Source organism: Sinocyclocheilus anshuiensis, unplaced genomic scaffold (genome assembly GCF_001515605.1).
Source record: "Sinocyclocheilus anshuiensis isolate Anshui unplaced genomic scaffold, SAMN03320099.WGS_v1.1 scaffold1455, whole genome shotgun sequence".
NCBI classification, from domain to species: Eukaryota; Metazoa; Chordata; class Actinopteri; order Cypriniformes; family Cyprinidae; genus Sinocyclocheilus; species Sinocyclocheilus anshuiensis.
The window spans coordinates 424,158-440,279 of NW_015541012.1; the positions used below are offsets into that span (position 1 = coordinate 424,158).

Below are 16,122 nucleotides of genomic sequence, written 5' to 3' on the forward strand. Positions count from 1 at the left end.
TATTATATATATATATATATATATATATATATATATATATATATAAAAACAATATCTAATTACTGATATTTTGGTGGAAACTATGCTTAACATGGAAAGTGTTAATACAAGGTTTAGATATTTCTCATGCCTGAAAAAATCAACACCTGGTACACCTCCTCTGTTTCAGAGTCATGGCTGAGCTGTGAGAAGACTGCTGTACTACAGGGAGGATTCTTACTGGCAAATCAGATATGCCAACCTGAGCCACTGCTGTCTCTGAAGAAAGAGGACTGGGATCGAATTGGATGTCCAATTGTTAATGCAGTCAAAGAGATATGCGAACATTCGCTCAGAGACTCCACAGACAGAGTCCATTGGAGAAAGAGGATTCTCTGTATTGTGTGGAGCAAAATCTTAGAGGTGAGGAACAGAGAGGACATCGATATCAAATGGAAGGAAGACCCATTGTTTGCTTTACAGAACAGCCTTCCTGACATTAATCACATTGTGCTGTTTGAGCTGGTTAAGTCGATGAGCTTTTCTACCATCTATGTGGAGCTGCTGTTGTGCTTTCAACCAGCTGAACGGTGTGAAGAGCTCAAGCTGTTAGTTGATCATGTGACAAGCAGCAGTACAGAAGCAGACGTGAAGCTGCTGTTGGAGGTGTGGTGGGAACTACTGAAGAACAAGAGAGGATGTCTTGATGCCTTAGACCAGCTCTTTACAGCTCAGTGCTCACGCTCCATGATGTCCACAACTGAGCCATCACCCCTGGCATCAAAAAGATTCAAACCTGACCCAGAATCAACATGTGTGGTGCATGTACTGTTTGAGGGGCTGAGGAAAATAAAAGAGCATTTGACTTCCTCTGAGTTGTGTTATTTTGCCCTCTCTATTTGCCTGGACACATTGTATACTAGCTACCTTTTAGATAATGCTACCGATCTCTCCATCGAAATTAAACTCCAAAACATCTCTCGCACAGTGAGCCTTAAAAAGAGAAAGGAAGTGATAGATGGTTTTGACCTGATTCAGGTCATATGTGAGGCTCAGAGAGACCTTGCTGCCACTCTCACTCCTGCAGAGACCAAGCCGTGTGGAATGGCATTCATTCAGGCCATGCAGGTCACACTTGAGATTATATGCTCCTGGGAGGTTATGGGGCTTCTGAAGATGCCCAGTAGTGACCCAAGTGTCATGGCGATCCGTCTGAAAGATAGCCTGGATAGAGTTCTGACATCTTTGGAGCAACCATCACATGCAAAAGACCTGGTTGGAAATGGACAGACTTTGAATAATTTGAGAGTAACTTTGAAAGGCTTAACAGCGTCTTTATCATTCACTGTTCCTGAAAGTTCTGCAGCTGAATTAGCAAATATTTCCATAACCATCTTAGACCATCATCTTGAGGGGTTTGAAGGCCTTCCTGGACTGTTGGCCTCCAAACTTAGTCAGAATTTCAGTGAGATGGAGTGGATTCATTGTCTAGAGAGAAATGGGAGTGCGTTTCAAACCAAAGAGCTTCTGATGACGTTGATCTCAAAGCTTACAGCTAAATGTCAAAGTGATGCTGATGTTCAGCACTGCAAAAAGCTCAAGGATGTTATTGTAAACATATTTTCCCACTTGTCCTTACCTGAAAAAAATGCTACGCTTTCAGAAATGCTCTCCATCTCCAGAAAAGGTCTTCACGGATTTCTTCCCAGTTCTGTAACTATAGGTTTCTCCAAGGAACTCAATCTGGCCTTCAACAGCATCATTCAGAGTGGTGCGAACAGCAGCCTTGATGCAGCAATCTCTGCTGTGGCCCGAGTGGCTTTCCAGAACCCTGAAGCCACTTTGCGGCGATGCTGCCACATGGCAGTTGTCAACCTTGGAGCCCATGCTATGATAACAGATTATCCAGCAGCTCTCAGGTCTCATGTCTTCACCGGGAATTCACAAAGACAACTTGCTGTGTCGATGCCTGCAGGACACCGTGTGGAGCAAGCTATCCTCACTTCAAGAGGAGAACCAGTTTCTGCAATTCTTGGCTGAGATGATGAAGTGCAACTTAACTGGAAGCACAGGGGAAAAGCGGAGTTTCCTTCCTGCAGAAGAAGTCTTGCATGTGTTTGTCCAGCCGTACCTTCTCCCAGCATCTCCCAGCACAAGCAACTTAGTGTTTTGTCTCCAAATTCTTCAGTGCACACTGAGCCAGGAGACCAGGAGTGACACAGTGCATTGGATTATGAGCTGCTCTCCATTCCCACTTTTATATTGTCTGGCTCAGCTCTTGAATGAGTGCAATAGGTGCTGGAACCAGCCGGTAGAGAGCGAGACGCTCATCTCCATGGAGTCCAAAGATCTGCTGTTGTCTGTACTGCACACACTGGGGATAATTGTTGGCAAGGATGTGGCCCGTGCTCCTGATGTTTGGTCCAGATCTCTCTTTTGGCTCTACAGCAAAGTGGAGGAACTGGATTGGACCGTGCGTTTTTACCTGAAGGATGTGTGGGGAAACCATTTCAAGTATGAAGTTCCAAACACCCTGTTGTCAGTTTGTGATCTTCCTGAGCAGGAGTGGTCCGGCCTGGACTTGCCTCAGTATGGACAAGGTACTGGACTTGTAGCATGGTTGGAATGCTGCGCTCTCTCAGACCGTGTTCATGAGGCAATGCTGGAATCTCTCTCCCTAAACTTGCTGAAACCAGATGAAGTCAACATGTTCGGCAAGGGCCAGTTAGTTGCAGTATGTCAGATACTCCCGTGGTGCACATCTAGGGAATGGGAAAGACTTCTGAAAGTGTTACAAGAACTTCTACAGTCAAGCAAACTCTATGTGCCGTACTCTCTAGAATATGTCGATTTCCTTCCGTTACTCGATCTACGTTTGTTTGCTGGCGAGTTGCGCTTATCAGTGTTTCTTCTGCGGATCTTCCAGCTGCTCTGCGGTTCGAGGTGTTCTGATTGGCTTTCACCTCAAGGCTGGGTGCATACGGGACGGCTCTATGCCAATGCGATGAGGGGCATTATCAGCTCAGTTACTGAGAAGATTCCCCTGCCATCCACTACGCCATCCCCCAAAACCTCTGGAGCTTGCAGTCAGGAAGTTCTGTTTGTGTTCACTCAGCTCTTCTGTCACGTGCTCCATGTGCAGGTGATGATACCTGGTCAACCAGAGGCACTGTTCCTGTGTGCACTGGAGATTCTGACCCACTATGAGGCTGTGATCTCAGCATATCCCGACAGCTGCACTGCCCTGCAGGGACTCGACACACGTCACTTCTTCACTACAATCACAGACAATTTGCATTGTGCAGACATGAAAGCTGCTCTACACCAGAAGATAGCTCAGTTATGAGATTACACCAGGAATTCAACACAGTTAAGGATGACTGCTACACCATGAGTTTGAATTTTGTTCATTTGGTTTGTCACAGAAGAATGTTAAATAAATAATTGTGCATAGTAGTTGTTGTTTATCACTTCTTTACGGTTATATATTTGCTAACACTTTCATTCAAGTTTATTTGTATAGCGCTTTAAAAAAAAACATTGTTTCAAAGCAGCTTTAAAGAAAATGCTTGTTTTGTTACAATTATGAAGTATTATCAGCCAGAGCTGTTTATTAAAGTAATGTCCTGATGACAGTAATATACAGCTATAATACGATATATGTTAAATTAAGTGGTTACTTAACATCACGTATTCAGGCACAACAAACCTGCAGCAATTACAACTTAAGCTTGTAATGATTACAATATAAGGACAATATTTGACAGTTTTGCATGTCAAATGTTTAAAATAAGGTTCAGTTGGTTACTAGCTATCACTTTAGGTATCATGTACTAATAATGAGCTATTTTTACAGCATTTATTAATCTAGTTTAATTTTAATTTTTAAATACTGTTAATTCATGTTTGTTCATAATATATTAATACTAATTTTTACAACTTGCACAAAAAAAACTATGTAGAGATTAACAGTAATCTAGATTCGCAAATGCTGTAAAGTATTGCTTTTTGTTTGTTCATGATACCTAGTGTTAACATATTGAATCTTACTGTAAACCATATATTATTTGACCATTTTTTATATTTGTCTAAAAAAGTAAAAACAACATAGTGAAGAGAAGCTCCTACAGCAAAAAAGTAACAATTGATTTAAATGTTTATAGCAACAACATTGTATGGTATTATCACATCTCTAGGAGTGATCCATCCTTATAAACAGACATTTAAAGACCCTTTAAAGATCACAAAAAGATACATTTTTAGGCATGCAAGTATTTTATCTTCTCTTTATTCTGAAACAAACAGGTTACTTGATATAAAAAAAAACTATCTTTCATCATATCACTTAAAATTGCAATAAATTCTTAAAAAAATTTTAAGAATAAATTTTTTTGCTTACAATGCCTACAACTTTCAAAATGACAGGCTTGATTTCTCAAGACACCCATTTCAGAGCTGTCTGTTAGTCAGGTAGTGGGACAATTTATGCAGTATTACAAAGACAAATCACTTTGAGCAACTTTAATGATTTTTTTTTTTTAATGATTGCATCGCTGAATTTCTCTAAATTTTAGGGTTTTATTTCAAGTGAATATGACAATATAACAAACAATTAAATGTTGTACTACAACACAAGCTAAGCCCAGTTTACCTTGTCTATGTCTTATGTTCTTTTCATAAATCAGTAAAATGCTGCTGATTATAGTAAAAAATAGAATTAACATTATTACACCTGCAATGTGTGCAGTGAGTACAACATATACTGAGTGCTAGTATCCGATTCATGATTCAGCACAGACCGCATAATGTCTCACTCACTTCCCATAGCTTTTTGGCCACAGCATCATCCTGAGCCTTGGCCTTCACATTCTGCACAGCACAGTTGGAGAAATACCTGCTATTCAGGGATTCAATGCCCTCCTGCATAGCACAGTGTAGAGTCGTCTGGGCACTGGCCTCTACATCCTTAAAGAACAGAGCTGCGATGGGTTTCAACAACCTTCTGGACATTTTATTCATATTTCGGGTCAGATCAGAGTTTATAGCACCAGTTGAAACAAACGTGTTGGTATGGATGGTTAGTCATTGCAAAAAAATACATATGGTAAGTCAAACATTTGTACACACTTGACTAAAATGTTCATGATGCTAAAAACATTTTGATATAGGTTTATGCTTTAATTCTTAAAATGAGTTGTATTGACTCAAACTGATGCTATACTAAACTAAAATACCAGTTATGATGTTAGAGGGACACAGACCTGGGTGGAGGCTGTAACAGGTCACGTTGGTTCCTTGTAGCATCTTTGCGAGCTCATGTGTGAAGAGCACATTACACAGTTTGCTGTGTGAATATATCCAGAAGACACTCCCAGGAGACTCACCTACTCCAAACTCCTTGTGAGTGCGAAGTGTGTCAAAGTCAAGGTTACCATAATTATGTAAATATGAAGATACAGTGACAATGCGGCTTTGGCACACACTCTTTCAATTTGTCTAACAACAGGTTAGTCAGAAGGAAGTGACCAAGGTGGTTGACACCAAACATAAGACCAAGACCATCGTCAGTAGTGCCCTGCATATAAACTCCTGAAATACAGATTATACGCATTATAGATAGACTTGATATAGATTTCTGTCTGAAATATTGATTTGGTATACAATTTGATTAATATTCCTCACAAAACCAACACCAGGATGGTTTTACATGCAGTGATATACAATGAAGCCCACACTAAATATTGTGTTTTTTTAATTAATAAATATTAATATACACTAACTTTCAAAAGTTTTGGGTTAGTAAGAAGATTAAGGAAGAAAATTAATACTTTTATTCAAGGATACATTAAATTGATCAAAAGTGACAGTAAAGAGATAATGTTACAAGATTTCTGTTTCAAATGTTCCTATTCATTAAGAACAACTGCATTTTTTTTCAACAAATCAGCATATTAGAATAATTTCTGGATCACGTGACACTGCAGACTGAATTACATTTCAAATATATTAAAGTAGAAAACAGATATTTTAAATTGCAATAACATTAAAAAAATTATACTGTTTTATTGTATTTTTGATCAAAGAAAAGCATAATTGGTTAGAAGACACGTCTTTCAAAAACAAACAAAAATCTTACCAACCCCTAACGTTTGAATGCTAGTGTATATAATTAAACATAGAAATAACGAGGCCTATATTATATTTTATGATATGCTTGTGATTTAAACAAAACCTGCATTGTTGATGAGAATATTCAGTCTTCTCTCTGTCTTGAGAAAAGTTTCTGCAAAGGAGCGCACTGACTTCAAACTGACCAAGCTGCATGAACACCACATTTTTACTTCCACTTTCCTGAGTGAAAACCAAAACATATTATCTATAATTATAAGATTAATTTAGTAACTTAGCCTCACAGGCAAATCGATTTTAAGGCAATGCTCTCACTCTTTGCACAACAGCAGCTTCGCCGCGTTTTTTTTGGTTACGGCAGGCCAGAATGACTCTCGCGCCTCTCCGCGCTAAATCCACCGCTGTGGCTCTACCGATGCCAGTGTTACTACCTGCACAAAGTTTACATGAAGTGTGCTTTTAAACGACTGACAAACGTATTGACTTGAAACAAATTCTTAAAAAAGAAATAAAAAGTGGCGCGTTTACCTGTAACGATGACCGTCTTGCATTGCGCTCCACGTACATATATACGAAATATCATCAGCACCGCAATCGCGACACCCGCGATCAGCAATATCTCTTCTGCCATTTCGAATGTGAAATACAACATAAAAAAAAGAGCACGAAAACAACAATCCACAATATCCCAGTGTCTATTCCGGGGTTGCAATACTTGCCAAACCCAACCTGTTGCAGTAACCGGATCAACAGGACGAATTGCTTTTGTAATGACATTTGAAATCAGTAATTTTAGGTTGTTGATTAAGGAAATGACGTAAAATCAACACGAGTAGACAGATATTTTTAAAAACGGAGGCACTTGTTAACATAATATTTCTGTAATACCGGGGGTCAGGACAGGACCCACATAATACATTTAGTGTTTACATGGAACCTTCATGTATAAAACCATGCAAAATGCGGTAGCGGGTATTTGGTAAACCTGTTTGCGCTTATGATAACATTTTGTAACAGAAATGTTTTATGGAAATTACCTTCTTCCGCCAAAATAAAATAAACACTTTAACATTAGCCTACATTACGCAAAAGTATAAGCTGGAAATTATTAAACAACTTATAACGTGAAACAATAACAAAAAACATTTAGTAGCTATAACTAGAATACAGCTCAAAGGTACAATTATCACAGTAATTAAAGGATTAACTTATTTACTTCTATAAAAGATACATGGTGGGACCACATCAATCCAATGTCTTAACAATATTACCAGCGACTAATATTTTAGTAGAAGCCATGGTTAAAATAGATGTGAAAATCATCTGACTTTACATAAAGTAGGCTGTGAATAATAGCAGCAACATAACTGAACTTTTAAAAGAGAAAAAAGGGGGGAAAAAGGCACATTCAGTACAGTGATTGTAATCAACTCACTAGTAATCAACCCTCACCACCTGCTAGACAAAATTCACTTGTTACTCTTAGTTATCTCTTCACTTTTACACACATTCTTAAAGGGATAGTAATAATAATAATAATAATAATTCATTTTATTTATGGGCACCTTTCAAGACACTCAAGGACACCTTACAATAATAAAATACATAAAGAAGAAGAAAAAAAAACAATACAACACAATAAACAATAATACAAAGAAAAGCAATACCCAATAACATAACTAAATCACTCAGGATAGGCGAATCTAAAAAAATGAGTTTTGAGACGTGATTTAAAAATGAAGAGACTAAAACTATTACGTATGTCCTGAGGTAGAGTATTCCAAATCGTCGGAGCAATACAACTAAAGGCTCTACTTCCCATGGTAGTCAAACGTACAGATGGTACAACAAGAGTCACAGAAGCAGAAGACCTGAGAGATCGGGTAGGTGAATACACATGAAGAAGTTCACTGAGATATGAAGGTTCTAGATTGTGAAGAGCCTTATAAGTGAAAAGTAAAATCTTAAATTGGATTCGATATCTAATTGGAAGCCAGTGAAGGTGCCTTAAAACTGGAGTAATATGCTCATTCAACGGTGTTCGTGTAATGATCCGAGTGCTGAATTCTGAACCATCTGAAGTTTATGAATAAGTTTCTGTGAAACACCACTGAGAAGAGAATTACAGTAATCAATTCGAGATGTAACTAATGCATGCACAAGGACAGCAGTATCATTAGCAGAAAGAGATGGTCGAAGACGACCATATTTTGCAGATAATAATATGATGACCGTAATATTATTTACATGTGCCTCAAAAGACAGAGTGCTGTCAAGGATGACACCCAGACTCTTAACCTGAGAAGGAGAGATAACAGAATCGTCAATAGTAAGTGTAAAACTTCCACGGTTATGCAGTTTTGATTTAGTACCTACTAATAAGATTTCAGTCTTCTCACTATTAACTTCGAGAAAATTGCATGTAGGCCTAAAACCATGATTTAATTTCAGAAAGATAAAGCAAAAGAGAGGAAGACGGTAATACTGAATTAGGCTTCGAAGACATATAGAGCTGGGTGTCATCTGCATAACAGTCAAAGTTTATATTAAATTTACGGAAAATCTGTCCTAGAGGCAATAAATAAATAATGAACAGAAGAGGGCCCAAAACTGAGCCTTGAGGCACACCACTGGTTATCTTGAGATATCCGCGATTTAAATTTTATCTGAACGAACTTAGTCCGACCAGATAAATATGATTTAAACCAATCAAGGGGGATACCAGTGATTCCAACAGAAATCAACCTCTCCAATAAAATACTATGTGAGATAGTGTCAAAAGCTGCAATTAAAAAGAGAAGAATGAGTATCGATAAAAGTCCAGAATCCGCAGCCATTAACAAATCATTTGTGACTTTAATAAGTGCTGTCTCCGTGCTATGATATGGACGATAGGCAGACTGAAATTGCTCAAACAAGTTATTCTCCATTAAATTAGCATGTACCTGCTGAGCAACAATTTTTTCCAGTAATAGTACACCCCAATATGAAAATTCTTAAATTAAGATTTAGGCCTACTCACTCTCAAGTTTCTCCAAACCTGTATGAGTTTGTTTCTTCTGCAGCTGAAGACAAATGAAGATATTTTGAAGAATGTTGATAACCAAACATTTGACGGTAGCCATTGACTTCCATAGTATGGAAAAAAAAATACTACTATGGAAGTCAATGGCTACCTTCAACTGTTTGGCTGTCAACATTCTTTAAAATATCTTCATTTGTGTTCACCAGCTGAAAGAAATGTATACATTTTCGGAACAACTTAAGGGTGAGCACATGACAATTTTCTTTTTTGTGTGAACTATCACTTTAACTTAAAAGTCATACAGATTTGGAACAACACCAGTATGTGTCAGAATTTTCATTTCTGGTTGAATTATAAACAAAAACCATGACATGGTCTGTTATTTAAAAATCTTTATATATTTACAATGCAATGACAAATGTCAGATGTTTTCTTGCTGACAAAATGACACTTCAGTCACATGTACATGACCAAAAGAGACAATTTTAGTTGAACAACTGGCTTTATACACAAATGAACTTCACAACTAAGGCTGCAGAGGCTCTAACACTACAGAGAAATGGACAGTTCCGGAAGAAACTAGAACGCTCAATGGTTCTGCTAGTAAATCCTACAAAGGTATTTGCACATGTATGCACTTCTGCATATAGTTACCTAGTGTGCAAAAACTGCAGAAAAAGAACAATACATTTTTATAACAAAATAAAATATTTTGGAGTAAATATATTGTTCAAAAGAGTACATAAAAACCCCTTGTACTGACACAAAGTATGCAGGGTGTGGTGTCGACAAGTGAGATTTAGGGGAAAATTGAACGTTTGCTTCTCAGTCAAAAGGATTTGCATAAAAAAATTATAGAAATGTAATGTGCAAACACTTTGTCCGTAACACCCAGCCCCCAAAATACCTCTATACAAATTAATGAATGAATTAACCGCTTTATCAAAGTACCTCTAATCCAAACTGCATTTGCTGTCCATTGAAATTTTGAAGGAGAAGAGGGGTTATGATACAGACTTGGACTGTAGCACTGGTATTTGGTGGAGTTTGGGAGTCTGTGCTTCAGTCTCTTCTTGGCTAACGCTGGTGGACGTTGTCTCTTTTTTGGGTTGGTTGCTAGCAAACTCTGTGATGCTGAACAGGAACTGCATGCAGCCCACTTTGATGCAGCTGCTGTGGTGGAGCAATGCAGTGCCTTCCCAGCCGGCTCCGCTGCCCCCTATCAGGCTGGAGCTGCTAGCTTTACAGTTGCAGGGTGATTTGGGTCCTCCTTGAGCCTGGCTGCTCATTATACCACCTGCGGGCATCATCACCGTCTCTGCACACATCTCACCAAGTGGTTTCCTTGACCTGTTACCTCCTGCGGATTTACCAAACCAGATAGAATGCATTACTACAATCATATCACGCATTACAAAAACAAGATACGGGCGGTACTCACTGATGCGGTTTACTTTGGACGCGAGTCCACAGGGTGAAGTGATGTTTGGTTTGTCGGAGAAGTCACATGAGTAAAGCACGTTATCTACAGTCGTCCCATGATCACTGTAGTTCAGAAGCTCATAATGCTTCGTGTTCTACGAGAGATTAAATAACATTTAGAAGCATTCATCTCCCTTTATCTGTTAAATCTGGACAATTAAATTAAAATGAGCTTCCCAAGAGCCTTTAATGAAGCATAATTACGGATAACACTCACTTCATCATAAAAGATGCAGGCATGTTTCCCAGAAACATAATTGCAATGACCGTAGTTTGTAAGGCACACATCCATTTCAGCACCTGAAACAAAAACAAAGCATGAACCTTAATGAATCTTATTCAAAATAATGCTAATGTAATGTCGCTTGTAGCAAACTGTACCTGTTCCAATGTACAGAGTCCTTAAGCACATGTTGATAGCTGCCCCTTTTCCTGTTAAAGGACACAGTACTGCTCGAGCTTGTACGTCCCTTTTTTGTGCTGCAAAAGAGCAAAGACTTGCTATATTATGACTGGAGGGGCAACAGCACAGCCTCAACATGACGTAATGGGCGAGTTTTGTTACCGTCTGCATGAGGGGAAGGTTTAGGGAGCGAGGCAGTGACAGCTGGAGGAATCCCACATTTATTTGAGGGTTGAAGTGATTTGGGAGACAACAGCTGCTGGATTCTTTGCCAAGCCAGGAGTCTGATAAACTCCTCATCCAGCACATTCATGTCCACTTCTACAATACAGAAATAATTTAATTCCTCAAAACCAGTGCAAGATTATCATTTCTATTCGTTAATGATAAACGAATCAGGACTGAAGGGGATCTCTTACCTGCATCGCCTTGAACCACATTCTTGATGTAGCTGTATAAGCTGCCTATAGAGGACGGGAGCACCGAGCCTTTCCCAGCAGGCATCACATCTGGGCTCACTTTGTTCTCTGGAAAAACAAGACATAAATAGTCAATTTTGTGGACTGAAAAAACATCTCAAACTCAGTTTTAATTTGGAAAACTGATATTCGGTTTTGGATTTGAAACACTTTCTGATTCATATTCCACTAAATGATTCAGTTTTTTAACAATTCTTTTAGTAATTTTGAGGGGAAAAAGACTACTTGGAAAAATTTCTTATTGTATTTCTCCAGCAGCTTTGTCAAATGCTAATACAATTTCAGACAACAGTAAAGCAACTAAAAAAAATACACTGTTTAAAGATTTATGGTCAGTAAGTAAAAAAAACAAAACAAAAAAAACATTTATTCATTAAGGATGCATTCAATTAAACAAAACTGATGGTCAAGACATTTATAATGTTACCTAAAAAAAACTGGTAATAAGAAATGTTTCTTGAGCACCAAATCAGCATATTACAATGATTTCTGAAGGATCATGTGACACTGAAGAGTAATGGATGATAAAAATTTAGCTTTGCCATCACATGAATAAATTCTATTTTAAAATATATTAAATTAGAAAACAGTTACATTAAGTTACATTTTACTTTAAAAAAAAAAAATGTTTATTTTTTTTAAATCAAATATGTGCAGCATTGGCGAGCATAAGAGACTTTTCAAAAACACTGAACAAACCATTGAATGATAGTGTATATTGCATGGCAATTCTTGTGCAATATATATTAAAAGAGTTATTACCCATTTGTCTGTAGGGAAACAAGGATTCTGGTGATTGTTAATTCTAGAGCACAGCCAAAGGAAAATGATGTATAGAGTGATGTAGGCTGAAATACCTTTACTTTGAGATGACAAGCTGCTGTTCAGCCCTGAAGAGGAGTTCCCAACAGCTGAGCTGTTATGATGGGCAGCAAGGCTGGTAGATGAAAGAGTATCTCTCTGCATACAGGAGCTGAGGGGACTGCTGCTCTCAGTCTTTATGTCTACATGGTTGGGCAGGGCTGGTTCTGAGAGTGCTGGAGTTGGTAGTGTAGAGGGGCTGCTGGGCCTGTCACACACCACTGGCCCATTCACTCCCGTGCCCTTCTCCGCTGAACTGTCAGCATCACCCTGACAAGATTTTTCTCTGCAGCTTTCAGGCTGTTCGGGTGATAGAGAGGGCAGCACAGGGGCCCCCTGGGGGCCAACTTGTGTACCGCTAAGCTGGAGGCAGTCAGAATCCTGAGAGCTGAGGTCCTGCATCTCCATAGATTCCTGTGTCTTCACATCTGACATATCGGTCTGCTCCGAGTCCCGGAGGGAAGATGACATCTGCTTAGCAGATAAATGTTTCATAATACTACACTGAAGTGCAATGACATGACGAAGCCACTGTGGAAAGGGAAAAAAAAGCTGAATGATACAAAATACTTTTGCACTCAAATTTATACTACAGCAGTTAAATTTGTTACACAATCACTTTATACAGTGCATTTACCTCCTCTTGTTCCTCTTCGCTAGTTAAATGTTGAGAAGAACGTTCTTGTTCCATGAAACCGTTCGTGACCAGCTCTCCATTGTGAAGACCCACTTGATCCACCAGCAAATGGGGATTTTGGTAGTGATTTTTAATGGCATTGGGGACCTACAAACACATATCAAAGTAACAGAACCATAACTCAAAACTGCTGTGTTTGCGAAGGCATCTTTCTGGTAATTACGTGATTTTTTCTGTAATTTTAAGGGGTCATATGATGCGATTTCAATTTTTCCTTTCTCTTTATGAGCTTTGTAAAAATCTACGCGCTTCAGAAAGGCGGGGCGTAGAGGAGAAACAATAATGTACAGTATGTGGAAAATAATGTGTTTTTTTAACCTTAAACCGCATAAACATTTCATTACACCAAATACACAAAATAATGATCTTTTTAGCAACATCATATGACCCCTTTAAAGACTGGATAAGGATTTTTTTAAAAATGTTATAGAAATCACTCACAAGAGTAAACTTTAGCCAATGAAATTTCGAACTGAGCATAAATAAAACAAATAAAACAAACAAACACATGTTGCTCAATGAGACGCCACCTTCAATGTCTTTTTCTTGATGCGGCAAACACCTCTGCGGTTGGGATGGTGTTGGCGGTGAACCCAGCGCAGGAAGTCCACTTTGACTGCATGTTGGGACAATCGGTCCTGGAACTGATCGAAGAGCTGGCAACGCGTGCTGAGGGTCACGTTATTTTGGTTTAGCTAGAATGTAAAGACAATGTGATCATTTTATAGTCCATGATTTCATGAGTGTGTAAGGAAATCATAAACTAAAAGTAAAGACAAATTTCAATGAGCTACTTGAATTTTACTATTAAAAGTGACAAATACTACATAAACTCAACAGAGAAAGAAAACTCTTATTATTGGTGGTGTTAAACATCCCTAACATGAGCAACAAGTGATCAAAGACAAGACACTAACCACCATGTGCTCTGCGTGGTTGGGACACATCCATCTCCCAGTAGGCATGGCAGTGAGAGGGGGGTCCAGGCAGTCCATGTGGAACAGGAGCACACAGTAATCACACTGGATCAGAGGAGCTATCCTGCAGCTCCTATGGAGCAAAAAGAGAGAGGAACCTGATATACTGTGCAACAATACTGACAACAATCAATATGGACTCCATTAGAGATGCATGGACATTAAAATTCTGTCACAGTGATATTTTAATATTATTTATATACTATTATAGATAGTATTTACAAATAAACATAACTGCTCCACAGAGCTTGTTTTACTTATAAATTGAAAAACCCTATTATAAAAATCCCACAGGAAAATCTTGAGGGAGACCATGGCAAATTAGTCTTCTGGGTTTTGACATCATGACAGCAGAATTCTATTTCATGTTTCTGGGCTCTTACTTGCCACAGGTAAAGCACACTTTCACTGGGAGAGGGACCAGGCCGCTGGGATCCAGCTCATGTTGTGGCCTCTTTACATTCTTGCCCATTGCCTCCTCTTTCCTTCTGCGCTTACTGCTGCCTGTAGATACACACAAATACAGTTTAACTATAAGCACACTTTAACCACTTAACACAATAGTGTGGGCAAGCATCACCTGGCAGTGAAGTGGTGCACGTAAGCTCACTGGGCAGCTGAAACTGCGTGGGGTTTCTCTCCATGGCTGCGGCGATCAGCAACTGAAAAGGGTTCTTCAGGCGAGGTGTGGCACTCTCAGACTCAGAGCCCTGCACTTCCTCTTCAACGTCCATCAGGTCCTCATCCACGTCATTGTGTTCTGATGGTGTAGGCGTGTCGGTGGATGCATTTGAAGTGGGTGTACCAGGGCGGCTGCTTGTGCGTTGCTCGAGAAGACGGACTTGCGCGACGGCAAGCCTCAGACCTCCTGACGTGGCATAGGGCAGCCCATCCAGACGCAGTGTTCCCAGCTCCAGCTCCGCTGCAGGGGAGGAAGACCGCTTGGACAACTGCCGCTCCAACGCCCCATTCACCTGCTCCGCCTTCTGCTCATGCTTCTAAAGAACCAGAAAATTACACACTACAGCTCTGTTCCTAAAACTAGTAAGCAAGGTTGCTAAGTAGTGGTCGACCGATATATCGCCAAGGTCGATATATGGGCCGATATTTGACATTTTTTAAATATCGGCATTGGCCGATACGTAATCCTTTTTCATGCGTTCCAAGGCGGGACTTTTATTTTGACGGCGCTGACAACAGCAGCGCCTGAGCACAGTGCTCACATTCTCCCTCTTGTTCGCCGTCGTCGTTAACAGTTCCATCTAATACGGATAGAAGTCTGTCTAATAATCAGATAGAACGGTTAAACAAAGGAATTAAAATTGCTGCCGTGTGTTTTGAGTTTGAGCTCCGTCAAGTTAATTCTTTGTCGTCTAATTTTTTATCTTAAAATCTATTTTATACACCATAATTTTCGTTTCTATAACGTGTGAATATATCCCCTATCGTATTCTACAACAAAAACAATCAGAGCGCCTTGTTATCACTAGTTCTATTTTTGTCCGCTATTAGCGTATAGCCCGCTAGCATCGCCAGCGTGGTTGCCGCTGGCGGCGGTGTTGCAACAATATATAGTGTAGGGCTGTACGATAAATCGCATGCGATATTTAAGATGCGCATTAAATATCGCATGCGATTTATCGTGCAGCCCTAATATAGTGATATTCTCAATGTTACTCAGAAGACAGGATACAGGTTTAACTCAGTTGAAATGACGAGGACAACTAGATGAGCCCCAGATACAGATCCCCTGTAAAGACCTTGTCCCTTCGTCTCAGATGACCACCGGGACAAGACCACAGGAACCAGATGAGTCCTCTGCACAATGTGACTTTGCTGCAGCCTGAAATTGAACTGCTCGTTTTGTCTGGTCAGAGGAGAACTGGCCCCCTGACTTTGAGCCTGGTTTCTCCCAAGGTTTTTTCTCCATTCTGTCACCGATGGAGTTTTGGGGCAAACATTATAATACTTTCTTGTTTGTCATCAGCATTCAGCAAATACGCATTTATATCATTTAAACAAATCTTTAAATGACTAATGAACATTTCATTTCAAAAACCTTGCAGACTTAGTCGAATCTAGTTGAGATC

At 39.4% G+C, this 16,122-nt stretch overlaps 2 protein-coding genes and 1 pseudogene across 2 annotated transcripts in view; 1 reads left to right on the forward strand and 2 right to left on the reverse strand.

The window, feature by feature from the left end:
- The window catches only part of LOC107690428 (gem-associated protein 4-like), a 4,307-nt gene extending 835 nt beyond the window's left edge, over positions 1–3,472 (forward strand). Inside the window, 2 exon segments of the mRNA XM_016488763.1 lie at positions 170–1,874; positions 1,876–3,472. Of these exon segments, the coding sequence (XP_016344249.1) occupies positions 170–1,874; positions 1,876–3,325 (3,155 nt within the window). The 3' untranslated portion in view covers positions 3,326–3,472.
- Positions 3,473–4,767: 1,295 nt separating this feature from the next.
- On the reverse strand, positions 4,768–6,739 carry LOC107690466 (dehydrogenase/reductase SDR family member 13-like; annotated as a pseudogene).
- Positions 6,740–9,476: 2,737 nt separating this feature from the next.
- The window catches only part of LOC107690430 (PHD finger protein 12-like), a 13,038-nt gene continuing 6,392 nt past the window's right edge, over positions 9,477–16,122 (reverse strand). The window contains exons 4-15 of the mRNA XM_016488764.1: positions 14,613–15,030; positions 14,416–14,536; positions 13,973–14,105; positions 13,586–13,750; positions 12,996–13,142; positions 12,355–12,889; positions 11,438–11,545; positions 11,181–11,339; positions 10,997–11,095; positions 10,833–10,915; positions 10,575–10,710; positions 9,477–10,493 (exon numbers count right to left, since the gene is read on the reverse strand). Of these exons, the coding sequence (XP_016344250.1) occupies positions 10,138–10,493; positions 10,575–10,710; positions 10,833–10,915; positions 10,997–11,095; positions 11,181–11,339; positions 11,438–11,545; positions 12,355–12,889; positions 12,996–13,142; positions 13,586–13,750; positions 13,973–14,105; positions 14,416–14,536; positions 14,613–15,030 (2,460 nt within the window). The 3' untranslated portion in view covers positions 9,477–10,137. The remainder of the gene's footprint in view (positions 10,494–10,574; positions 10,711–10,832; positions 10,916–10,996; positions 11,096–11,180; positions 11,340–11,437; positions 11,546–12,354; positions 12,890–12,995; positions 13,143–13,585; positions 13,751–13,972; positions 14,106–14,415; positions 14,537–14,612; positions 15,031–16,122) is intronic.